This window comes from Piliocolobus tephrosceles, chromosome 1 (genome assembly GCF_002776525.5).
Source record: "Piliocolobus tephrosceles isolate RC106 chromosome 1, ASM277652v3, whole genome shotgun sequence".
NCBI lineage: Eukaryota > Metazoa > Chordata > Mammalia > Primates > Cercopithecidae > Piliocolobus > Piliocolobus tephrosceles.
Window position 1 is genome coordinate 211,712,307 of NC_045434.1, and position 26,896 is coordinate 211,739,202.

The following is a 26,896-nucleotide window of genomic DNA, read 5'->3' on the forward strand; positions in this document are numbered from 1 at the left end:
CTGGAGTGCAGTGGCCGGATCTCAGCTCACTGCAAGCTCCGCCTCCTGGGTTTACGCCATTCTCCCGCCTCAGCCTCCCGAGTAGCTGGGACTACAGGCGCCAGCCACCTCGCCCGGCTAGCTTTTTGTATTTTTTAGTAGAGACAGGGTTTCACCGTGTTAGCCAGGATGGTCTCGATCTCCTGACCTTGTGATCCGCCCGTCTTGGCCTCCCAAAGTGCTGGGATTACAGGCTTGAGCCACCGCGCCCGGCCTAGAGGGCCACATAGTTCTTAAATGTGTGTATGTATTGACCATTTTTCTTTCTTTCTTTTTTTTTTTTTTTTTTGAGACGGAGTCTCGCTCTGTGGCCCAGGCTGGAGTGCAGTGGCCGGATCTCAGCTCACTGCAAGCTCCGCCTCCCGGGTTTACGCCATTCTCCTGCCTCAGCCTCCCGAGTAGCTGGGACTACAGGTGCCCACCACCTCACCCGGCTAGTTTTTTGTATTTTTTTAGTAGAGACGGGGTTTCACCTTGTTAGCCAGGATGGTCTCAATCTCCTGACCTCGTCATCCGCCCGTCTCGGCCTCCCAAAGTGCTGGGATTACAGGCTTGAGCCACCACGCCCGGCCTGACCATTTTTGGTGTTGAAAAAAAACCAATGTGTCTACCATTCCTATACCTACTAAAGAGGGATGAAAATTAAACTTGTTTGTCCAAATGGCAAAAGCTTAGGCATGAGAAATTTCAGAATTCATGACAAATTTTAATTTATTATTATTATTATTTTTTGAGACGAGTCTCGCTGTCGCCAGGCTGGAGTGCAGTGGCACGATCTCAGCTTACTGCAACCTCTGCCTCCGGGTTCAAGCAATTCTCCTGTCTCAGCCTCCTGAGTAGCTGGGACTATAGGCGTGAGCCACCATGCCCAACTAATTTTTGTATTTTTAATAGAGATGCGGTTTCACCATATTGGCCAAGATGGTCTCATCTCTTGGCCTCATGATCCTCCCACCTTGGACTCCCAAAGTGCTAGGATTACAGGCGTGAGCCACCATGCCCGATTATTTTATTATTATTTTTTAGGAAACAGGGTGTTGCTCTATCGCCAGGGTGAAGTGCAGTGGTGTGATCATGGCTCACTACAGCCTCAACCTCTCAGGCTCAAGTGATCCTCCCACCTCAGCTTCCCAAGTAGGTGGGACTGGAGGTGCATCCACCATGCCCGGCTTATTTTTTATGGCCAGGTGTGGTAGCTCACGCCTATAATCCCAGCACTTTGGGAGGCTGAGGCAGGCAGATCACTTGAGGCCAGGAGTTCAAAACCAGCCTGGCCAACATAGCAAAACCCCGCCTCTACTATTGATAAAAATACAAAAACTAGCTGGGCATGGTGGTGTGTGCCCATAAGTCCAGCTACTCGGGAGGGTGGAGCAGGAGAACTGCTTGAATCCAGACGCAGAGATCCAGATACAGAGGATGCAGTGAGCCAAGGTCATGCCACTGCACTCCAGCCTGGGCGACAGAGCAAGACTCCATCTCAAAAACATTTTTTTTCATTCTTATTTTTTTTACAGATGGGGTCTGTTGCCCAGGTTGGTTCCAAATTCCTGGCCTCAAGTGATCCTCCCACCTCGTTCTTCCAAAGTACTGAGATTACAGGTGTGAGCCACTATACCTTGTCTGATATTTTCTATATTTTCCAAAAAACATATTTTTGTGTGTGACCAAAAAAGAAAACAGCTATTTAAAAATAAAAGAATAAGATAATTAACACCTATCATATTAAGATCTGAAAGTACTTATGTATATTCATTAAGTCAACCTTTCCTTAAAATAAACGAAATGTCATTTATTAATTGTATAAAAGTGTGAGCTACAGTGTGGCGTGCTGACATAAGGACAGCCTACAAGAAGATGATCCCAGAGGACCAACCCAATGCCTCACATCATCTAAAATGTCCCTAATATCTGCACCAAATTCTGAATATAGTAGAGACTAAGTAAATGTTGTTAATTTATTATGTAATAATATGTATCTCAGCAGGGCCCCACATCTGTATTTCCAGCACTTTGGGAGGCCGAGGTGGGCAGATCACTTGAGCTCAGGAGTTTGGAACCAGCCTCGTAAACATGGTGAAACCCCGTCTTTACAAAAACCACAAAAATTAGCCAGGTGTGGTGGCACATGCCTGTAGTCCCAGCTGCTTGGGAGGCTGAGATAGGAGGATCACTTGAGCCCGGGAGGTCAAGAGTGCATGGAGCTGTAATTGTGCCACTGCACTCTAGCGTGGATGACAGAGCAAGACCCTACCTCAAAAAAAAAAAAAAAAAAAGGAAAGGAAAGGAAATGAAACAATATACATTTCTCCTAACATTTTCTTTTCTTCTTATTGTACTGTTCCATCAAAATCATACCAGCCCAAGTTCTAATTCCCAGGTCCTTGTTCCAGAAGGCCGTAAGTGGACTAGACTTGTGTTAAACCTCTCTCTCCTCCCCCTCCCCCTAGGTATTCTTGCTGCCTTCTTTCCTTTTTTTTTTTTTTTTTTTTTGAGATGGAGTCTCTGTAGCCCAGGCTAGAGTACAGTGGCAAGATCTTGGCTCACTGCAACCTCCACCTCCCAGGTCCTGGTTCAAGCAATTCCCCTGCCTCAGCCTCCCAAGTAGCTGGCATTATAGATCTCCACCACCACACCCAGATAATCTTTTGTATTTTTAGTAGAGACGGGGTTTCACCATGTTGGCCAGGCTGGTCTCTAACTCCTGGCCTCAAGTGATTCACCCATCTCGGACTCCCAAAGTGCTAGGATTACAGGTGTGAGCCACTGCGCCCAGCCTAACTTGAGCATTTTCTAAGCTAAAATACTATCTGTGTGGTGTAAGAGGAGCTTGTTCCACATACTGATCTTATGTGTGGCAACTCTAATTTATATCTGAGAGTCCCATCTGCTTCGGGACCAGGACCTAATCAGCCAGGTCTTCACATGGAGGCGATGAGCACTGGGGACTATGTCGGTGATTCCTCCCTCGGGGGTACCCTCACACCAGTCCCTTAGTAGCTGTAGTAGTCAGGCGCACCTGTGCTAAAGGGCATCTGCAAGGTTGCTGCCACTTGCTAGCCACTGACCTTCAGCAAGCTTCTTGACCCTTTTAAGCTTCAGTTTCCTCATTTGTAAAGTGGAGGTATTTATAGTACTATCTTTAGGGCTGCTGTGGGGATTAAGTGAAAGGATTAGTAAGCATTCAATGAGTGGTGGCTATTATTAGTACAGATGTCATCCATCCATGACTACAGAGGTGGTCCAGACGAGAAGGCACACATGGCAAAGCCGAAAGAGAGGACAACCCCCACCCATCACCTTCTGGGACATTCCCAGCAGGCCTCCACTAGGCCCAGCACTGGTCTCATAGGCAACAGGCCCAGTTCGGTTGTGTGTACATACACACACACACATACACACACACACATACACTCTCTCTCTCTCTCATTCTCTCTTTATCCTGAAGCCACATTGACAGGCCCAGAACATTGACTACAAAATAAATTTAACTAAAATTATTTTATCTTTACTACTAACAACACACGTTTACTGTAGAAAAATTAAGAAGTTCAGATAATAAAATAAAAATAAAAACTATTTATAACGCTACCATTCAAAAATAACCAATGTACTGTTAATATTTTGGTATATGTCCTTCCCTACATTCTTTTTCTTTTTTTTTTGGGACAGAGATTTGCTCTTGTCACTCAGGCTGGAGTGCAATGGCACGATCGTGGCTCACTGCAACCTCTTCCTCCCTGATTCAAGCAATTCTTCTGCCTTAGACTCCAGAGAAGTTGGGACTACAGGTGTGCACCACTATGACTGGACAAACTTTTTTGTATTTTTAGTAGAGACAGAGTTTCACCATTTTGGCCAGGCTCAGCCTCCATCTCCTGACCTCAGGTGATCCTCCTGCCTCAGCCTCCCAAAGTGCTGGGATTACAGATGAGAGCCACCAAGCCTGGCCTTTTTTTTTTTTTTTTCTTTTCCTTTCTTTTTTTTTTTTTTTAATTTATTTTTATTATACTTTAAGTTCTAGGGTACATGTGCATAACGTGCAGGTTTGTTACATATGTATACATGTGCCATGTTGGTGTGCTGCACCCATCAACTCGTCAGCACCCATCAATTCATCATTTATATCAGGTATAACTCCCCAATGCAATCCCTCCCCCCTCCCCCCTCCCCATGATAGGCCCCATTGTGTGATGTTCCCCTTCCCGAGTCCAAGTGAGCTCATTGTTCAGTTCCCACCTATGAGTGAGAACATGCGGTGTTTGGTTTTCTCTTCTTGTGATAGTTTGCTAAGAATGATGGTTTCCAGCTGCATCCATGTCCCTACAAAGGACGCAAACTCATCCTTTTTTATGGCTGCATAGTATTCCATGGTGTATATGTGCCACATTTTCTTTATCCAGTCTGTCACTGATGGACATTTGGGTTGATTCCAAGTCTTTGCTATTGTGAATAGTGCCGCAATAAACATACGTGTGCATGTGTCTTTGTAGTAGCATAATTTATAATCCTTTGGGTATATACCCAGTAGTGGGATGGCTGGGTCATATGGTACATCTAGTTCTAGATCCTTGAGGAATTGCCATACTCTTTTCCATAATGGTTGAACTAGTTTACAATCCCACCAACAGTGTAAAAGTGTTCCTATTTCTCCACATCCTCTCCAACACCTGTTGTTTCCTGATTTTTTAATGATTGCCATTCTAACTGGTGTGAGATGGTATCTCATTGTGGTTTTGATTTGCATTTCTCTGATGGCGAGTGATGATGAGCATTTTTTCATGTGTCTGTTGGCTGTATGAATGTCTTCTTTTGAGAAATGTCTGTTCATATCCTTTCCCCACTTTTGGATGGGGTTGTTTTTTTCTTGTATATTTGTTTGAGTTCTTTGTAGATTCTGGAAATTAGCCCTTTGTCAGATGAGTAGATTGCCAAAATTTTCTCCCATTCTGTAGGTTGCCTGTTCACTCTGATGGTAGTTTCTTTTGCTGTGCAGAAGCTGTTTAGTTTAATGAGATCCCATTTGTCAATTTTGGCTTTTGCTGCCATTGCTTTTGGTGTTTTAGACATGAAGTCCTTGCCCATGCCTATGTCCTGAATGGTACTACCTAGATTTTCTTCTAGGGTTTTTATGGTATTAGGTCTAACATTTAAGTCTCTAATCCATCTTGAATTAATCTTCGTATAAGGAGTAAGGAAAGGATCCAGTTTCAGCTTTCTACTTATGGCTAGCCAATTTTCCCAGCACCATTTATTAAATAGGGAATCCTTTCCCCATTTCTTGTTTTTCTCAGGTTTGTCAAAGATCAGATGGTTGTAGATGTGTGGCATTATTTCTGAGGACTCCGTTCTGTTCCATTGGTCTATATCTCTGTTTTGGTACCAGTACCATGCTGTTTTGGTTACTGTAGCCTTGTAGTATAGTTTGAAGTCAGGTAGCGTGACGCCTCCGGCTTTGTCCTTTTGACTTAGGATTGTCTTGGCAATGCGGGCTCTTTTTTGGTTCCATATGAACTTTAAAGCAGTTTTTTCCAATTCTGTGAAGAAACTCATTGGTAGCTTGATGGGGATGGCATTGAATCTATAAATAACCTTGGGCAGTATGGCCATTTTCACGGTATTGATTCTTCCTATCCATGAGCATGGTATGTTCTTCCATTTGTTTGTGTCCTCTTTTATTTCACTGAGCAGTGGTTTGTAGTTCTCCTTGAAGAGGTCCTTTACATCCCTTGTAAGTTGGATTCCTAGGTATTTTATTCTCTTTGAAGCAATTGTGAATGGAAGTTCATTCCTGATTTGGCTCTCTGCTTGTCTGTTACTGGTGTATAAGAATGCTTGTGATTTTTGCACATTAATTTTGTATCCTGAGACTTTGCTGAAGTTTCTTTTCTTTTTTACTTTTTTCTAATATAAATGTGAACACAGTGTTTCATTTTCTTGAGTTTTTGTTGCTAAACCACTTAACATAAATAACACATTATTTTTTATGACTCACATAGGTCCACTTTATGGATAACGTACAACTTTTTATGTACAACTGGCAGAAATTTCAGTCATTTTTTTTTTTTTTTTCGAGACAGAGTCTCACTCTGTTGCCCAGGCTGGAGTGCAGTGGTGCCATCTCGGCTCATTGCAACCTCCGCTGGGATTACAGGTGCTTGCCACCATACCCAACTAATTTTTGTATTTTTAGTAGAAACGGGTTTTACCATGTTGGCCAGGCTAGTCTTGAACTCCTGATCTCAAGTGATCTGCCCACCTTGGTCTCCCAAAGTGCTGGGATTACAGGATTGAGCCGCCAAGCCCGGCCAGTTGTTTTTATTGTTTTCACTGCACTGCATTATAAATAATGTTGTGGAGAACATCACTTACAAATATTCATAATTATTTCCACAGAATAAATTTCTAGAAATTAAATTCTTATGTCACAGTATAGCTAGTCAGCTGTTGTCCCACAGCTCCAAACCCACTGTTTTAGTTTTTTAGATCCCGGCTAACTGCAACCTCTGCCTCCCGGGTTCAAGCGATTCTCCTGCCTCAGCTTCCCAAGTTGCTAGGATTACACGTATGCACCACACCTGGCTAATTGTTTTTTTTTTTTGAGATGAAGTCTTGCTCTGTTGCCAGGCTGAAGTGCAGTGGCGTGATCTCGGCTCACTGCAACCTCCGCATCCCAGGTTCAAGAGATTCTCTTGCCTCAGCCTCCCGAGTAGCTGGGACTACAGGTGTGCGCCACCACGTCCAGCTAATTTTTGCTTTTAGGATGGAGTTTCACTCTTGTTGCCCAGGCTGGATTACAATGTCTCAGTCTTGGTTCACCACAACCTCTGCCTCGTGGGTTCAAGTGATTCTCCTGCCTCAGCCTCCTGAGTAGCTGGGATTATAGGCATGTGCCACCATGCCAGGCTAATTTTGTATTTTTAGTAGAGATAGGATTTCACCATGTTGGTCAGGCTGGTTTCGAAATCCCGACTTCAGGTGATTCACCTGCCTCGGCCTCCGAAAGTGCTGGGATTACAGCATGAGCCACCACGCCAGGCCTAATTTTTGTATTTTCAGTAGAGACAGGGTTTCACCATGTTGGCGAGGATTGTCTCAATCTCTTGACCTTGCGATCCGCCCACCTCAGTCGCCCAAAATGCTGGGATTAGAGGCGTGAGCCACCGCACCTGGCCTAACTTTTTATTTTTAGTAGATACTAGGATTCACCATGTTGGCTAGACTGGTCTCCAACTCCTGACCTCAGGTGATCCCCTGGCCTTGGCTTCCCAAAGTGCTGGGATTATAAGTATGAGCTACCGTGCCCGGCCGAAACCCAGTCTTTTTATTTTATTTATTTATTTTTTTAGAGACAGGGAGGGTCTTGCTCTGTTTCCCAGGCTGGAATGCAGCAGCAAGATCACAGCTCACTGCAGCCTTTAACTCCTGGGCTCAAGCCTTCCTCCCACCTCAGCCTCCTTAGTAGCTGGGACAACAGGCATCTAATTTTTAAATTTTTCATAGAGATGGGGTCTCATCATGTTGCCCAGGCTGGTCTACAACTCCTGGGCTCAAGCAATCCTCCCACCTTGGCCTCCTAAAGTGCTGGGATTATTCGCTGGAGCCACCATGCGTGGCCCACATGCACTCTTTGCAGTTGGCTTTGTGATTCTGGGGCTGGCACTGCAGAATCTTTCCTTTGGCAGCCTGCTCTCTCTAGGGTTGCCAATAGGAGGTGCTGCAGGAGAACTGGAAAACTGAAGGAGAAACAAGGGATTTAGGACCTTGTACTTACTGTCAGTGGTAGCAGTTGGTTCCAATTTTCAGCTTTGTCTCGTACCCCCAGAGCTAGCAACCGTGCACACCCCCCGAGACACCAGCACCAACTGGCCAAGGGCCTTCCACAGAGGACTGGGTCCTAGCTCTGTCCAAGCCCTCATCAGGGCAGCTGGGCAGCTGGATTCTGAGATCCCCAGGCTCTTCCCTTGGGTCCCCAGACTGAGGGATAGGAGATGTAGAGGATAGCTACTTCTTGCACCTTTTATCTGTTACCCCAGTGCTCTTTTTTTTTGCTGCTTCAGTCTTCCAATATATATATATATATTTTTTTTTCTGAGACGGAGTCTCGCCCTGTCTCCTAGGCTGGAATGCCCTGGCATGATCTCGGCTCACTGCAATCTCTGCCTCCTAGGTTCAAGCGATTCTCGTGCCTCAGCCTCCTGAGTAGCTGGGAAGACAGGCGTTGCCACCACACCCAGCTAATTTTTGTATTTTTAGTAGAGATGGGGTTTCTCCATGTTGGCCAGGCTGGTCTCAAATTCCTGATCTCAGGTCATCCACCCTCCAAAGTGCTGGGATTACAGGCGTGAGCCACCACACCCGGCTGTAAAAGCATTTTTAAGGCTCTTGGTGTGGGCTGCTAAACTACCTTTTAGAAAGGCTTTAAATTTACATTCTCATGGGAGTTTCATAGCACGAAATCTGCACACTGGTATAGGGTAGATTAAGCAGGTTTTTTGCAGGTTAGCTTACTTCTCTACAACCATGTTTGCACCAGAAACATTCCACTTAAGAAATAAATTTGACAGATGAAAAGTGGTTTTTTTTTTTTTTTTTTTTTTGAGACGGAGTCTCATTCGCTTGCTCAGGCTGGAGTACAGTGGCAGGAATTCAGCTCACTGCAACCTCCGCTTCCCGGGTTCAAGCGATTCTCCTCACTCAACCTCCCTGGGACTACAGGTGCCCGCCACCACGCCTGGCTAATTTTTTTTTTGTATTTTTAGTAGAGATGGGGTTTCACCATACTGGCCAGGCTGGTCTTGAACTCCTGACCTTGTGATCCGCCCGCCTCAGCCTCCCAAAGTGCTGGGATTACAGGAGTCAGCCACCGTGCCCGGCCCAAGAATATACATTTTTAACAAGCTCCCTGTTATACCCACACTTTGGAAACTGGGTTATAGGATAGTGTTAAAAAACAAATGCTTTACGTTCAAAGGTAAAATGAACCAGATAATTCCATTCAGATAACACTACCAACTTGTACTGTTGATACCAACTGGGTCTTGGTGTTAATCATCTGACTTTCAATGGTTCCTGCTGAATCATCAGAGACCAGTAGGTGAAATGGTTGTCCTATTCCCAAGTACTCAGGGCAAGACGAACCAAAAGTACATCCTCTGCAGGTCACAGGTTAGTAGGTTATACACAGAGGTAGCAGGATATTAGGTAACAGACTTAGAGCAACGTCGTCCACTAGCTTTAGATGACCTTGCCTAAGTGTAGCACATGGCAGGCCAGGTGTGTTCCAGCAACCTACCTGTATAAAACTTCATCAGGGAAGGTACCAACAACTTGGTGGAGAGAGGATGGTTCTCAATCATTTCAAAAAACTTCTGGGTTCGCGGCTGAACAGCAGGGTTGGTCATAAACATGACTTCTACCAGTTTGGCCACCAAATATGGGTTTCGGATGTAGTTCTGGTTGCACAACATCACAACAAGGAACATCACAATATCCTGAGTACAGGGCTCATAAAGCGCCTGGGGAGAGTATCTGAATAGAGGCAAGAAGAGCAAGAAAGAGACTACTGAGAAACTCACCTTGGGTGAGGGCTGGTGTCAGTTGAGTGAGGAGGGGAAGGCAGGATAAATAGGTTTAGGAGTGCCCTTGAACTCGTTCAGTTTACAGTGACTTTCTTTTTTATTTTTTTTTTGAGATGGAGTCTCGCTCTGTCACCCAGGCTGGAGTGCAGTGGCATGATTTCGGCTCACTGCAAGCTCACCCTCCCAAGTTCAAGCGATTCTCCTGCCTCAGCCTCCTGAGTAGCTGGGACTACAGGTGCCCGCCACCATGCCCAGCTGATTTTTGTATTTTTAGTACAGACAGGGTTTCACCATGTTGGCCAGGATGGTCTCGATCTTTTGACCTCGTGATTCACCCACCTTGGCCTCCCAAAGTGCTGGGATTACAGACATGAGCCATTGCACCCAGCCTATAGTGACTATTTATACTGTAACAAGACCGATTTAAAACCAAACGTGGTTACTTGGCTGTAGCATGTTATATTAAGGACAAATGAAACTTATGATTAAATCAGATAACTTCACAAAAGATCATCACTACCAAAACATCATAAAAATTTTGATAGTTATTTGTTTAATCTCTGTTGAAAATGAGAATCAATGAAATTTTTCAAATAGGTGTCTTTTGTATCACTGTGCGTAGAACAAATTTTAAAATGTGACTTGAGTTGCTTAAATTCCGACGTTGGTTTTTTTTAACAAATAAACCATGCTTCTGAGTCACTTTTAAAATTTTGTACCAATTAAAATCACGTGTCACCAATGCTTTGGGGTTTTTTTGTGTGTTGCCCAGGCTGGAGTGTAGTGGCATGATCTCCACTTACTGCAACTTCTGCCTCTATTTGGGCATTTTTTAAAGGTAGCTTTTTTGACAGCAATATAACTTGCTCCATTTAGTTTTGGCCCTTATTTTAAAATTATTTATACTAATTTTGTTTTTTTCCATTGTTTGTTACAAAACTTTCACAATGTGTATTCTGTGACTGGGGACCTATACTATTTATTTATTTATTTTTAAAGAGATGCAGACTTGCTACATTGCCCAGACTGGTCTGGAACTAGGCTCAAGCAATCCTCCCGCATGTCTGAGACTACAAGCATGAGCCACAGTGCCCAGCGTGACTTCGACTTTTCACGGTAGACTTCACATACCACTCCCTCAGCTAGCCATAGGTACTATCATGGTGCCAAGGGATTGAAATTGTAATTCTTCTAACCTGTAATGTTTTAGAAAGAAAATGTTAATTTGATAAACCAAATAAGGATTTGAAAAAAAAAAAATTAAAACCCTACAATATCAGTTGTAAATTCAAACCAACTTTTGGTAAGCATTCTCCAATTTTACAATTGAGACAAATTTTAGTACAAAATATAGATGTGGATATTTCTGGGTTTGGGATGTTCATTCAGACATTTATAAACTGCTCCTTCTGTTGCTCACAAACACACATTCAACTATTAGAAATTCAACTCAATTTTCACAGAATATATTATCTGCACTGTTAATCCTGCCTCTGTCTTTGAGATATTATTCGAATTGGACTCGTGCCACAGTTGGATTTATTTTTTCCAGTCTCTAGGCAGCATTCAGTAACAACAGTTACATCAAATTTCAGGCATGAAATGGAGGTTTGCAACACAGCTCAGAATACTATAGTATTATGCATAAAAACATATTAGAACTATGTAAAATATTAAAGGCACTTACTGTACAATAAAAAATAAAAATTCTGCAACATCTTCTACATAAAACTCAGGCAATGCTGCAAATACCTTGGGGACATCTGAATTTAAAGGCAGCGTTATACTGTCAAAGAGAAAAAAAGCACAATTTATAAAATGAAATTATGGTACATCAAACTACAAAGAGTATTACATTACCATCAAATAAGCATTTCATTTGGAGAAAAAATTCATTCTGTAATATAACTATGTAATAAATACGCAGGCAAAGAAACTACAACCAGAAATGAACAGGGAATAATGAAGACAGTACATATGCAAGGGTATATGTGAAATGTTTTCCTTTTCTTGATTTCTTTTCTCCCCTGAGACGGAGTCTCACTCTGGCACCCAGGCTGGAGTGCAGTGGCGCAATCTCGGCTCACTGCAACCTCCGCCTCCCAGATTCAATAGATTCTCACGTCTCAGCCTCCCGAATAGCTGAGATTACAGAGATTACAGGCACGTGCCACCATACCTGCCAAATTTTTGTATTTTCAATAGAAACAGGGTTTCACCATGTTGGCCAGGCTGGTCTCAAACTCCTGACCTCAACTGATCCACCTGCCTTGGCTTCCCAAAGTGCTGGGATTATAGGTGTAAGCCACCACACCCAGCCCTTCTCTTGATTTCTTTTTTTTTTTAGACGGAGTCTCACCCTGTCACCCAGGTTGGAGTGCAGTGACGCGATCTCAGCTCACTGCAACCTCTACCTCCTGGCTTCAAGCAATTTTTGTGCCTCAGGCTCCCGAGTAGCTGGGATTACAGGCACTTGCCACCACACCTGGCTAATTTTTGTATTTTTAGTAGAGACGGGGTTTCACCATGTTGGTCAGGCTGGTCTTGAACTCCTGACCTCAAGTGATCCGCCTGCCTTGGCCTCCCAAAGTACTGGGATTACAGATGTGAGCCACCACGCCCGGCCTTCTTGATTTCTCGTTAAGGTTAATGCAATAAATAAAATGGGAAGGAAACAAAAAGGTCATATTTGGTCATTTTGTGCAACTCAAACTATCTGAGACAACAGAGCTACACACGTTTTTTGTTTTTGTTTTGTTTTTTTTCTTTGAGACAGAGTCTTGCTCTGTTGCCCAGGCTGGAGTGCAGTGGTGCAATCTTGGCTCACTGCAACCTCTGCCTCCTGGGTTCAAGCAATTCTTGAGGCTCAGCCTCCTGAGTAGCTGGGATTACAGGCGTCTGCCACCACACCTGGCTAATTTTTGTATTTTTAGTAGAGATGGGGTTTCGCCATGTTGGCCAGTCTGGTCTCAGACTCCTGACCTCAAGTGATCCACCTGCCGTGGCCTCCCAAAGTACTGGGATTATAGACGTGAGCTACGGCGCCCGACCTTCTTGATTTCTTTTTAAGGTTAATGCAATAAGTAAAATGGGAAGGAAATAAAATGGTCATATTTGGTCGTTTTGTGCAACCCAAACTGTCTGAGACAACGAGCTACACGTTTTCTTTTTTCTTTTTCTTTTGAGACGGAGTCTTGCTCTGTCACCCAGGCTGGAGTGCAGTGGCGTGATCTCAGCTCACTGCAAGCTCTGCCTCCCAGGTTCACGCCATTCTTCTGCCTCCGCCTCCAGAGTAGCTGGGACTGCAGGCACCCGCCACTGCGCCCGGCTAATTTTTTGTATTTTTAGTAGAGACAGGGTTTCACGGTGTTAGCCAGGATGGTCTCGATCTCCTGACCATGTGATCCACCTGCCTCGGCCTCCCAAAGTGCTGGGATTACAGGCACAAGCCACCGCACCCGGCCTACACACATATTTTAAATAATATTTTCCATATCTTCACAGATCTTGGGCCAATCTCACCAACATCAGTGAACCAGAGACTTCCTAACAGTAAAATAATAATAATAATAAATAAAACAAAAATGGTTGACTGGAGGAGATGACCAGTTGATCTTGGTGCTGATCACCAAGTGATCAACAATGTTCTTAGCTCACTCTCTGAATTAGCTGGGTATTCCTGGACCCAGTGCTTAGGAGAGCCTAATATTATCTCCAGCTTTTGGCTTCCAATTTATAGATTTATCTATCAATCAATCAAAGATTTTATAGCAAATTTTAAAGAAAACTTGTCAAAATTAAAATAACAGGTGTTGACATTCACCTACTATTGTAACTAATCACAGGGAAAACACCTATCAATATAACTACATAACCCATATAAATGCAATCTGGAAATTGAGAGGTGAATTCTCTCTTTTTTTGAGTCTTGCTCTGTTGCCCAGGCTGGAGTGCAGTAGCATGATCGCGGCTCACTGCAACCTCTGCCTCCCGGGTTCAAACGATTCTCATGCTTCAGCCTCCTGAGTAGCTGTGACTACAGGCATCTGCCACCAAGCCCGGCTAATTTTTGTATTTTTAGTAGAGACAGGGTTTCGCCATGTTGGCCAGGCTGGTCTTGAACTTCTGACCTCAAGTTATCCATCTGCCTCAGCCTCCCAAAGTGCTGGGATTATAGGCGTGAGCCACCACGCCTTGCCGAGAAGTGAATTCTTGATAAAGAAAGGGTTTTGGTTTTAGTTACCAACTTTGAAGGACAATAAAGACAACATAGCCCAGCCAAGGAGGGACGAGGGAAACAGGAAGAAGCACACTCACTCGGGATATGCGGGGTCCAGGATGCGGAGCAGCAGCTGAATGAGAAGGCCATAAAAATTCAGACATCTTCTCAGGAAGCTCTCGTCAAGTAGGCCAGCATCAGCACAGGCCTTGCACCGTACCAGTTTCTGTGGAAGCAGGGATGCCCCCACCCAAAGATCAGTCAGTAGCTAAGTCCCTACAGGGGGACTGGGCAGGGACTGGGGTCCGGAGATGGGAAGTTTGGGTTCCAGAGCTTCTAGAGCTTCATCTCTAACTAGCTATAAGATGCTGGTTGTGTCTCAAGATCTTTTTCCTGAGAAAAACAAAGGCATGGCAAGCAAACCACTGGGGACCACCAGGTCTAGCACACAGTTAAAGCTCAAAATGGTGAGTTACAAGGGTCACAAGCAAATAACTTGATCAGGAGAGGGTGGTGACAGGGGAGGCCCTTTTGTCAGGGCAGTTAGTGGGAAAAAGCCAAACAATCTGTGTTTGAATTCCAGCGCCACCTCTTACTAGCTGCCCTTGGGCAAAATGCTGTCCACTAAGGATGGAATTCCTACCTAGAGGCCTGTTGATAGAATTACACACACATGCATACACACATTGACGTATACATTTAAGCAGTTTTTTTGTTTTTGTTTTTGTTTTTTGAGACAGACTCTTGCTCTGTTGCCCAGGCTGAAGTTTAGTGGCGCGATCTTGGCTGACTGCAACCTCCGCCTGCCAGGTTCAAGCAATTCTCCTGCCTCAGCCTCCCAAGTAGCTGGGATTACAGGTGCCCACCATCATGCCTGGCTAATTTATTGTATTTTTAGTAGAGATGGGGTTTCACCATGTCGGCCAGGCTGGTCTCAAACTCCTGACCTCAGGTGATCTGCCCGCCTCGGCCTCCCAAAGTGCAGGGATTACAGGTGTGAGCCACCATGCCTGGCAATTTAAGCAGTTTATAGACCCCCTTGAAACACATCTGTGGACTGCTTAGGGGGACCCACAGACCCCAGATAAGGGCCCCTGGTTAACTGTGTATCTTGAAGAAGTCTAGTCTATTAGTAAATAAAACTGAAATCTTAACTTGTACTAGAAAGCTATGTCAGGTAAACTTTCCACATATTATCCTACTATTCAACAGAATGCATGACCAGCTAACATTCAGGTTTATAAGTGGAACATGAATAGAAGAAAAATGGATAAATTTGCTATCTATGCTTTATTTGTACAATGTCAGCTGGCATATGTTTTTAGCTATGTCTCACCAGCAAGAATATTCCCTTCTATAGTTAGGTTTTGTGTGATGAATCATTTTCAATTAAAAAGGAAGAATGAGGGGCAAAGGAAAGAGATCTTTCCACTACCACAGATGCGCTTTGTCAAATCCCTGAAAATGCATGGCTAGATACACTGGAGTGTGCGTGAGTGTTGGGGCGGGGGGTGGGAGACAGCAGGCGAGGAGGGCCTTGCATAAGGCAGGGAAGGGGAGGTGATGTTAAACTAAGAATCATAAAACCCACTAAGAATTTATAGTCACAGCAGAAGCGTATCTATCCATATTCTGTCCTAAGATTGAAATCATTATATACAGATACAAGTAAGATATCAACAAGTTTTAAAATGTACTATTTTATCGGAAGGGAAAAGAATAACGAAGAAAAAGTAAGGACACTAAACTGCTCACTCAAGGCATATATTCTGTTGGGAAAATAATCATTATGAGGCTGGTCTATAATTATTCCACTTAACTATACAAACCTTAAGCTGAGTTTTACAGCGCTTCAGCATTTCGCGGTGTCTGGTTGCCAGTGGGGAATCTTTCCATTGGCTTTCATTATTTTTCAAATCTTCTACAGTTCTGAAATCAAAGACTAACAGTCAAATGAAAGAAAACAGCTGGATCCATCTTATTCATTCATCTCGCCCATTTCACTGACTCTCACACGCAGTTGTTTTCGCATTGTAACATCTTACAAATCAGAGTATATCTTACAACCAATGGCAAGTTATAATTTAATTGGCAGCATCTTTCTTTCTTTCTCTTTCTCTCTCTCTCTCTCCCTCCCTCCCTTCTTTCCTTCCTTCCTTCCTTCCTTCCAGAGTCTTGCTCTGTCACCAGGCTGGAGTGCAGTGGCACAATCTCCGCACACTGCAACCTCCGCCTCCTGGGTTCAAGTGGTTCTCCTGCCTCAACCTCACAAGTAGCTGGGATTACAGGTGCCCATCACCACGCCCAGCTAATTTTTTGTATTTTTAGTAGAGACAGGGTTTCACTATGTTGGCCAGGCTGGTCTCAAACTCCTGACCTTGTGGTCTGCCCGCCCCGGCCTCCTAAAGTGCTGGGATTACAGGCGTGAGCTGCCGCGTCTGGCCATATTTTTCTTTTCTAATTGGTTCCTAAAACAATGATGTGTCTTCAAATGGATGGCACTACAGATTTGGTGAAATATAATCTTTTTTGCTGCAAGAAAGTACATTGTTCCCTTATTTTTCTGGGAGGGAAAAAAAGAAGTCTCTTATGAAAATTCAAGGTTACTTTGCCTATTCAATTACCCAAAACAAATGGCTATTTTACTAACGGCATCATCCTTTACAGCTGTTCCCTCTGCTCGGAATGCTCTTCTCTGAGGTTATCTCTGGCTTTGCTCCTTCACTCCCTTCAGGTGTCTGCTCCAACACCATCTGTCTCTGCAGTAAAGGCTTCCCCATCGCCTAATATGCTGCATATTTTAAAGACTGACTCAACACTATTTCAACCCCTTTCTATCATGACGTTGTGTGTAATACTAGAGTTTGCTAAATCTCCAAAAGTTACATTTCCTAGACTCCCTTCCTGCCAGCATTTCTGTAAGACCGAGTTTTCACCGAGATGAACCCTCACTGAAGGCAGGGTGAGTACTGTGAAGTGACTGCGTGATTGCATGATCCTTCTGCAAGTACAGTGGTAGCGGGGCTTCGGCTGAAGCAGTGGCAGAGGCTGTGCTGTCAAGCTGACCTCCGAAGCAGCTTCCTCGTTCAAAGTATAGCTCTGGGAATCTTCTATTATAGCCATTCCAATGATTCAATAAACCAACTAGTTCCCCTTTCTGCTTATCCCAGAAGAATTGGATTCTTTTGTCTACAACTGAAACATGAGTATGGTAGACAAAAGAATGGTTCCTTCAAAGTTGTCACATCTGAATCCTTCGAGGGAACCTGTGAACATATCTCACATGGCGAAAGGGACGCTGTAGATGTGATTAAGGGTATGGGCTTTGAGATGGGAAGATTATCTTGGATGATCTGGGATGGCCCAATATAATCACAAACATCCTTCTAAGAGAAAAAAGGACTCAGAGACAGAGAAGGAGATGTGACAATGGAAGCAAAGGTCAGAGAGAGATGGAGATCTTGTTGCTGTCTTTTTTTTTTTTTTTTTTTTTTGAGATGGAGTCTGGCTCTGTCACCCAGGCTGGAGTGCAGTGGCACAATCTTGGCTCACTGCAAGCTCCGCCTCCCGGGTTCACACCATTCTCCTGCCTCAGCCTCCCGAGTAGCTGGGACTATAGGCACCCGCCACCAAGCCCGGCTAATTTTTTGTATTTTTAGTAGAGACGAGGTTTCACCGTGTTAGCCAGGATGTTCTTGATCTCCTGACCTCATGATCCACCTGCCTTGGCCTCCCAAAGTGTTGGGATTACAGGCCACCGCAGGCCACCGTGCCTGGCCTTTTTTTTTTTTTTTTTTTTTTTTAAGACTGAGTCTCACTTTATTGCCCAGGCTGGAGTGAAGTGGCATCATCTGACTCACTGCAACCTCTGCCTCCCAGGTTCAAATGATTCTCCTGCCACAGCCTCCCAAGTAGCTGGGATTATAGGCACCTGCCACCAGGCCTGGCTAATTTTTGTATTTTTAGTAGAGATGGGGTTTCAACATGTTGGCCAGGCTGATCTCGAACTTCTGATCTCAAATGATCTGCCTGCCTCAGCCTCCCAAAGTGCTGGGATTACAGGCATGAGCCACTGTGCCTGGCCTTGTTTTTTGCTTTTTTGAGACAAGGTCTCTCACTCTGTTGCCCTGGAGCGCAGTGGCACGATCTCAGCTCATTGCAACCTTTGCTTCCCGGGTTCAAGCAATTCTTGCACCTCAGCCTCCTGAGTAGCAGGGACTACAAGGGTGTGTTACCATGCCTGGCTAATTTTTGTATTTTTTGGTAGAAAAGGGTTTCATCATGTTGACCAGGCTGGTCTCAAACTCCTGACTTCAAGTGATCCACCCACCTCAGCCTCCCAAAGTGCTGGTATATACCAGGCAAGAGAAGGCGATCTAAAGATACTATGTTGCTAGCTTGGAAAATACAGTAAGGCAGTGTGGGGGTGGGGTGGGAGGTGGTGGTGATGAGCAGAGGAATATAGGCAGCTTTTAGAAGATGGAAAAGGCAAAGGAGATTCTCCCCTAGAGCCTCCAGAGGGAATGCAACCTTGATCTTAAGACTTCTGTTTTTGAGACGGAGTCTCACTCTGTAGCCCAGGCTGGAGTGCAGTGGCGCAATGTCGGTTCAAGTGCAGTGGCGCAATGTCGGTTCAATGTCTCCCAGGTTCAAGAAATTCTTGCCTCAGTCTCTTGAGTAGCTGGGACTACAGGCATGTATTGCCATGCCCTGCTAATTTTCGTATTTTTAGTACAGAGGAGGTTTCACCATGTTGGCCAGGCTAGTCTCGAACTCTTGACCTCATGTGATCTGCCCACCTTGGCCCCCCAAAGTGTTGGGATTACAGGTGTGAGCCACTCTGCCTGGCCGATTTTAGGACTCCAGACCTTCAGAACTGTAAGATAGTAGTATGTGTTGTTTTAAGTGACTAAAGTTGTGGTAATTTGTTGCTGCAGTCATAGGAAACTAAGATATTGACCTACGTGGTTACTGGTATCACAAGAGTTTATAGGTAACAGGCCTTCACGAAAAAAATGGGTCTCTGGGATCAGTTGTTTAACTGGGCTGGATGGTGAAGATACAATTATTATTTGAGGCCAGGCGCGGTGGCTCAAGCCTGTAATCCCAGCACTTTGGGAGGCCGAGACGGGTGGATCACGAGGTCGGGAGATCGAGACCATCCTGGCTAACACGGTGAAACCCTGTCTCTACTAAAAAATACAAAAAGCTAGCCGGGCGAGGTGGCTGGCGCCTGTAGTCCCAGCTACTCGGGAGGCTGAGGCAGGAGAATGGCGTAAACCCAGGAGGCGGAGCTTGCAGTGAGCTGAGATCCGGCCACTGCACTCCAGTCCGGGCGACAGAGCGAGACTCCGTCTCAAAAAAAAAAACAATTATTATTTGAGGATGGAACACTGGTAGCCCAAGGCTCTGAGTAGAGAAACAGCTATATAAATGATCACTGGTGATCTGGAATGAGGAGGTGGAGTGGCTACCTCTAATTATGTTGCAGAGTTTATAGAAAAAAAAAAAATGACAGGCTTCAGATTTTAAATTCTCATCTCAAGGAAATGTGAATGAACCAGGAAGTTTCTAAGACCACTGTAAAGGAGCAGCTCCAGTTCTACAAATTACAGCACAGAAGAAATTAATAACTTTACTGGACCCCTTATCTCAAAGTTAAGGCAAAGACTGGGACCCAAAGAGTTCAAATGGAGGAGTCTGGGAGAACGAGCTGACTCCAACCTAAATCTTTAAATTCCCTGAGCCTTGCTTGCTAGCAGAAGCAGTTTCTATAATGACCTCATTGGAGGTAGTCATCTTGCAGGAATGCTATTTTCCCCTAGGTTCTATCCCATCATCTTTCATTGCTTCCAGAACCACAACTAGAATCAGATCAAGGACTGTCCTTATGGCCTTATTACAAAATTGGATGCAGGAGAAGCACACATTTGAAGAAAAAAAATGGCAATATTTGTTAATGAGTTATGCTAGTTTTCTATTGCTGCTGTAAGAAGTTACCATAACCTCAGTGGCTCCAAACCACACAATTATAGTCTTAGAGTTCTGGAAGTCTAAAAGGGGTCAGCAGGGATGATTCTTTCTGGAGGCTCTAGGGGAAAACAAGTTTCCTCGCCTTTTCCAGCTTACAGAAGTTACCGATTGGCTCATGACTCCAAACCACTCCAACCTCTGCTTCCCCATCACATTCCGTCTCTCCCTCTGACCCTCCTGATTCCCTCTTATGAAGACCTTTGCAATGACACTGGACCTACCCAGATAATCCAGGATAATCTCCCCAGCTCAAGATCATGAACCTGATACCACAACTGCAAAGTTCCTTTAATCAACTTAGGTAACATATTCACAGGTCGCGAGACCAGGATGTGGGCACCTTTGAGACATCATTATTTTACCTACCACGTGTGTACTGCAGAAACATGACGGTTACGTCGGGTTATGTATGGGAATGGATTCTGAGGATGCTTGATCAGCAAGAGAAGAAAATGCTGATATACTTCTATGTAGGGCTAAAATCACTGACATGATTATACCTACCAGAGACCCTGGATTCAGTATTATTCTGAGTAGGGAGAGGTTCATATTGTGCAACCAACTAGTTGACCGAACTTTGAATTGACAATGACCTATACTGAATGAAGCTGTGTTGCCAAATATTCTTTGATCTAATTCAGAGGAAATGATTCAAAACTTAAAGAGCTTGGAAAATTAATTATTGGATTTACCATATGTGATTTGCTCAGATAATCCTCTTTCCAATACACATACATACACCCCAACTATGTCCTAGAAGATACTTCTTCTATCACAGCATTGAAAAATATACACATGAGGTGAACATGAATGTCTCTGGAAAGCACAATAAAGGCTATCTGTTGCAAGCCAGGAGCAAAGGTTCTAGATGGTTCCATTGAAATAGGACCCTCTAAAGCCAGTGGGAGTGATGGTATTCCAGGAGGTAATCCCTCGGAGGATAAAGAAACAGATAAATCCACAATCATAGTTTGAAATTTTTACAAGCTTCTCCCAGTAATTGATATTATAAGCTGATAAAATCATTAGATATAAGGAAAACTTGAACAGAAAATTAACAAACTTGACCTAAATAATATACGTGGAACACTGTAAAAACAACACAGATAGCAGTCTTTTCAGGTCTACTAATGTAAAAGGCTACAAAGTAAGTCTCAATAAACTTCAAAAGACACAAATCACATATATTATATTTTATATATATAATATATTATGTTTTCTTACCATAATGGAATTTAGCTAGAAAACAGTCAACAAAAGATACATAGACAAATACCCTAAGAACCTAGAATTTAAATAATATATTTTGAAATAACCCACAGGTTATATAAGAAAAAACAAAAATTAGAAAACATTTTGAACTGAGTAATAAGATATGATACACCAAAAATGAGGGATGAAGCTAAGGTCACACTAAGGGGGAAATAAAATACTCTTAAATACACACATAAGCGAAAGAGTTGAAAGGGATGATCTAAATATCCATCTTAAGAGGCAGCAGAAAGCAAATTAAAATGGGCTGGGTGCAGTGGCTCAGGCCTGTAATCCCAGCAAGGCCTAGGCAGGCGGATCACCTGAGGTCAGGAGTTCAAGACCAGCCTGACCAACATGGAGAAACTCTGTCTCTACTAAAAATACAAAACTAGCTGGGCGTGGTGGCACATGCCTGTAATCCTAGCTACTCAGGAGGCTGAGGCAGGAGAATCGCTTGAACCCAGGAGGTGGAGGTTGCGGTGAGCCAAGATTGCACCACTGCACTCCAGCCTGGGCAACAAGCCTAGACAACAAGAGCACAACTCCTCTCAAAAAATAAAATAAATAAAAGCAGAAATAATAAGGATCCCACAGACATTAAAATGATAAAAGGATATTATGAACGACTTCATGCCAAAACATTTTCAAACTTTAGAAAAACTGACACAAGATGTAATGAAAATCTAAATAGTCCTATATATGTTAACTGACTTAAATCCATAATTAAAAACATCACCACACAGACAACTCTTAAGCCCTGACAGCTTCATCACTGAATTTTTTCTGACATTTAAGGAAGAAACAATATAATTCTTATACAATAAACTTTCAAGGAACATAAAAAACAGGAGAATATTCTCCAGTCCCTTTTTATTTTTTTTCTTTTGTTGACATGGAGTCTCACTCTCTTGCTCAGGCTGGAGTGCAGTGGCTCGGTCTTGGCTCACTACAACCTACGCCTCCCAGGTTCAAGCAATTTTCCTGCTATAGCCTCCCGAGTAGCTGGGATTACAGACGTGCGCCAACCATGCCCGACTAAGTTTTGTATTTTTAGTAGAGACAGGTTTTCACTATGTTGGCCAGGCTAGCCTCCAACTCCTGACCTCAGGTGATCCGTCCACCTTGGCCTCCCAGTGTGCTGGGATGACAGGCATAAGCCACTGCGCCCAGCCCCTAGTTTCTTCTATGAGGCAGCATAACCTTGATACCAAAATTTGAGATGCACTTAACAAGAAATGAAAATTATAGGTCAGGCTTTCTTTCGAACACACGCAAAAATCCTAAACAGAATATTAGCAAATTGTATATCCTATTAGATATAAAAACATTAATATAAAAGTTAAGTTTACTTGAGGAGTGAAAGACTGGTTTAATAACAGAAAACCAACTGATATAATTCAACCACATTAACAGAATAGAGGAGAAAAAAAGTCTAGTCTCCTCAATGGATATGGCAAAAGCATTTAATAAAATTCAACTAGTGCTAAGGAAATTAACTATTGAAATAAAAGGAAATTTTCTTAATCTGGTAACTGAGGATACATAGAAAGCTTTCCTCCACTAACTGAAACAAGATGGAAATTTCGAAGTTATTTCTATTCAACATTGTACTAAAAATTACAGCCCAGGCACTAAGGCATGAAAAAAAAAGCATAAGAAATAAAATTGTCATCATTTATAGACATGATTATGTGTAGAAAGTAAATCATAAAGAATCTGCAGGGTAACATTAGAATTAGTAAGTGATTTTAGGCCAGGTGTGATGGCTCACACCTTTAATTTCAGCACTTTGGGAGGCAGAGGTGGTTGGATCACCTGAGGTCAGGAATTTGAGAGCAGCCTGACCAACGTGGCGAAACTCCGTCTCTACAAAAAATACAAAAAATTGGCCAGGCACAGTGGCTCACATCTGTAATCCTAGCACTTTGGGAGGCCAAGGTGGGTGGATCACCTGAGGTCAGCAGTTTGAGACCAGCCTGACCAATATGGTGAAACCCTGTCTCTACAAAAAATACAGAAAAATCAGCCAGGCATGGCGGTGTGCAGCTGTAGTCCCAGCTACTCACAAGGCTGAGACAGGAGAATTGCTTGAACCCAGGCAGCGGAGGTTGCAGTGAGCCGAGATCATGCCATTGGACTCCAGCCTGGATGGAGCAAGACTCCGTCAAAAAAAAAAAAAAAAAAAAAAAAAAAAAATTGGGCGTGGTGGTGCGCATCTGTAATCCCAGCTACTCAGAAAGCTGAAGCAGGAGAATTGCTTGAACCTGGGAGGCACAGGTTGCAGTGAGCTGGGATCATACCACTGCACTCCAGCCTGGGCAACAGAGCGAGACTCCATCTCAAAAAAAATAAATAAATAAAAAAGAATTAGTAAGTGATTTAAGCAAGGTAGATACAGAGATACAAATATGATTCAGTTTCTCTCATAGCCAGACTACACAGGTTCTAGACCAAAAAGCAGAAGTGGTTACATTATTCCAGATGACCTGCTCAAGAATATTTGCTCTGTGTTCCTGTGACTTCTGTTTGTTGGTGTTAGTACACAGCAAAAAATGCTTAGAGTAAGAAACATAACAATGGTGTTAATGAATTGGAAATCTGAGGCTGCTATTTGGCCATTTTGGACTCCTCATGGCACAGAACAAGCCAAAAAGAGAATTACACGTGGGCAGGAGTAAATGATCTTGGTTATCAAGGGAAACCATGGTTACTTTTTCACAGTCCAGGGAAGAAGGCGTATGTCTGAAACCCAGGGGACCCTTTAAACTTTAAAAGTTTAAAGTGCCTGCTGGTAATGTATGCCCAGCTGGAAAAGTTAATGGAAGTCTGTAGTAACCATAAACAGAGTGAAATACCCAGGGTTCAGAACTCTCAGAAATCAAGGTTTGGATCACTTCACCAGGTAAAGAACTCTGGACAACTGAGGAACGTGGATGTGGTGGTGGAGGCAGATAGAACACTATATAACGTACATATCTCCCCCTACATTCAAAACTACTGTTCACAATGGAATTGCTTGCCCCTGACAAAAAAATGGTAACTCAGGCAATCCCAGGACACGGCATCATGGCACATACCTATTGAGCTCCCGGATAGCCCGGAGTCTGCGGATATAGCGACGGCAACTAGGCAGAATAGACAGGTGGTGAGCATGCAGGGTGAGAAAGAAGCACTCCGTAGGGAATTTCGGCTCAGAAAATGGAGGCTGATCGCCATCTAGGAAAAAGAACATCATTCCCTAAATAAAATCTATTACATGTCTCAATCAGAGAAAAAGCTCAATTCAGAAGAGAAAATTACATTTGAATTTTTATGAAGTTTAAAGATACATTTATTTATTTATTTATTTGAGCTGGAGTTTTGCCCTTGTCATCCAGGCAGAAGTGCAATGGCGCAGTCTTGGCTTACTGCAAATTCTGCCTCCCAGGTTCAAGTGATTCTCCTGCCTCAGCCTCCCTAGTAGCTGGGATTACAGGCATGTGCCACCACACCTGGCTACTTTTGCATTTTTAGGACAGACGAGGTTTCACCATGTTGGCCAGGCTGGTCTCGAACTCCTGACCTCAGGTAATCCACCCTCCTTGGTCTCTCAAAGTGCTGGGATTATAGGCATGAGCCACCATGCTTGGCCAGACATTTAAGGATACTTTTGCAATTATAAACTTAAACAACGCTACAAGAAGAAGAGAATTCTGTTAGCTCCATTCAAGGACCAGGTATTCTGTCCTACCTCATTAAATGTGTACATAGATGTCCATTACAATCTTTTTTTTTTTTTTGAGAGACGGTCTTACTCTGTCACCTAGGCTGCAGGGCAGTGGTAAGATCACAGCTCACTGCAGCCTTGATTTCCTGGGCTCGGGCAATCCTCCTGCCTCAGTCTCCTGGGTGGCTGGGAACACAGGCATGTGCCACCATGCTGGGCTAATTTTTTTCTTTGTAGAGATGGGGTTTCCCTATTTTGCCCAGGATGGTCTTGAACTCCTGGGCTCAAGCTATCCTCCCACCTCAGCCTCCAAAAGTTCTGGGATTATGGATGTGAGCCACCATTCCCAGCCCATCAACAATCTTTGGTGATGTTTCTTACTGATATATAAAATCTCCGTTTTTCAATACAATACAGAAATATTTAAATCTCGAAACGGTATTAAATTATGTTAATAAACTACTGATTCTAGAGCCATTTCCCTGCATATTTCCTTTTTCTAATTTTTTTCTATTATAAGTAATAGTACTACTGGGAGGATTTATGTAAACAAAATTATTCCTTTTTCCTCCAACTTTGGGAATATATCCTGAAAAGTAGAATTATTAAGAACAACAGTATTATAATTTTTTCTATGAATCACCAGAATTCACTTTACACAGGTTAAATAAATTGGTGAAATGTCATCTACTTCTTCGAAAACTTACATTCCATTTCATTACTTTGGTTTCGGCTTGTTTATAGATATATTATGATAGCTCAAATGTTTTTTCAATTTGTATCTTTTTTTTTTTTTTTTTTTTTTTGAGACGGAGTCTCGCTCTGTCGCCTAGGCTGGAGTGCAGTAGCTCAATCTCCGCTCACTGCAAGCTCCACCTCCCAGGTTCATGCCATTCTCCTGCCTCACCCTCCTGAGTAGCTGGGACTACAGGCACCCGCCACCACGCCTGGCTAATTTTTTTAAAAATATTTTTAGTAGAGACGGGTTTCACCGTGTTAGCCAAGATGGTCTCCATCTCCTGACCTCATGATCCGCCCACCTTGGCCTCCCCAAAGTGCTGGGATTACAGGCATGAGCCACCGTGCCTTGCCTGTTTTTTTTTTTTTTTTTTGAGACACAGTCTCACTCTGTTGCCCAGGCTGGAGTGCAGTGGCATGACTGTGGCTCACTGCAACCTCTGCCTCCTGGGTTCAAACGATTCTCCTGACTCAGCCTCCTGAGGAGCTGGGATTACAGGAGCGTACCACCACACCTGCTAATTTTTGTATCTTTAGGAGAGACATGGTTTCACCATGGTGGTCAGGCTGGTCATGAACTCCGGACCTCATGATCTGCCCACCTCAGCCTCCCAAAGTGCTCAGATTACAGGTGCGCACCACCATGTCCAGCTAACTTTGGTATTTTTAGTAAAGATGGGGTTTCACCATGTTAGTCAGGCTGGTCTTGAACTCCTGATCTTGTGACCCACCTGCCTTGGCCTCCCAAAGTGCTGGGATTACACGTATGAGCCACCATGCCGGGCCTACTGTATCAATTTTTATTATGTTTCTCTATCTCATAAGTTCATTTTACGGTGAGGTGGTAACAATTTGTGAGGAATTACTAGCATGTAGGTAAGATAAAACACTAGCAGTGTTTTAATGACCGAGTCGTGAACACAGTACTCACAGAGTTCAGTCAGCCAGTCATTCACATCGTCCATCGTGGCATTCACACGTGTCTCATCATTTGGAAGAGTAATCCGACATCTTGGGTGAAAAATATACGTGGGATCAACTGTTTCCAACTTGATTTTTGTACTTAGCTGCTGCAGTACCCAAAGGAAATTCAGCATAAATCCATCTGTAGATACTAATCTATCATCTGTCTATGAAAGATGAAAAGAAAAAGTATTTTTAAACATTAAAAAAAATTTTTTTGAGATAGGGTCTCACTCTGTTGCCCAGGCTGGAGTGAAGGGGTGTGATTTCGGCTGCAACCTCTGCCTCCCAGGCTCAAGCAACCCTCCCACTTCAGCCTCCCAAGTAGCTGGGACCTAAAGTGATCCGCCTACCTCGGCCTCC

General features: G+C 43.6%; 1 protein-coding gene across 2 annotated transcripts in view; it reads right to left on the reverse strand.

Moving 5' to 3' along the window:
• Positions 1 to 26,896, reverse strand: part of UBE4B (ubiquitination factor E4B) — a 152,192-nt gene that overhangs the window by 23,648 nt on the left and 101,648 nt on the right. For both annotated transcript variants that reach the window (XM_023215306.2, XM_023215307.3), the window contains 6 exons: positions 26,502 to 26,700; positions 24,204 to 24,342; positions 15,669 to 15,768; positions 13,938 to 14,065; positions 11,308 to 11,406; positions 9,335 to 9,570 (listed from right to left, as the gene is read on the reverse strand). In XM_023215306.2, coding sequence (XP_023071074.1) covers positions 9,335 to 9,570; positions 11,308 to 11,406; positions 13,938 to 14,065; positions 15,669 to 15,768; positions 24,204 to 24,342; positions 26,502 to 26,700 — 901 coding nt within the window. The remainder of the gene's footprint in view (positions 1 to 9,334; positions 9,571 to 11,307; positions 11,407 to 13,937; positions 14,066 to 15,668; positions 15,769 to 24,203; positions 24,343 to 26,501; positions 26,701 to 26,896) is intronic.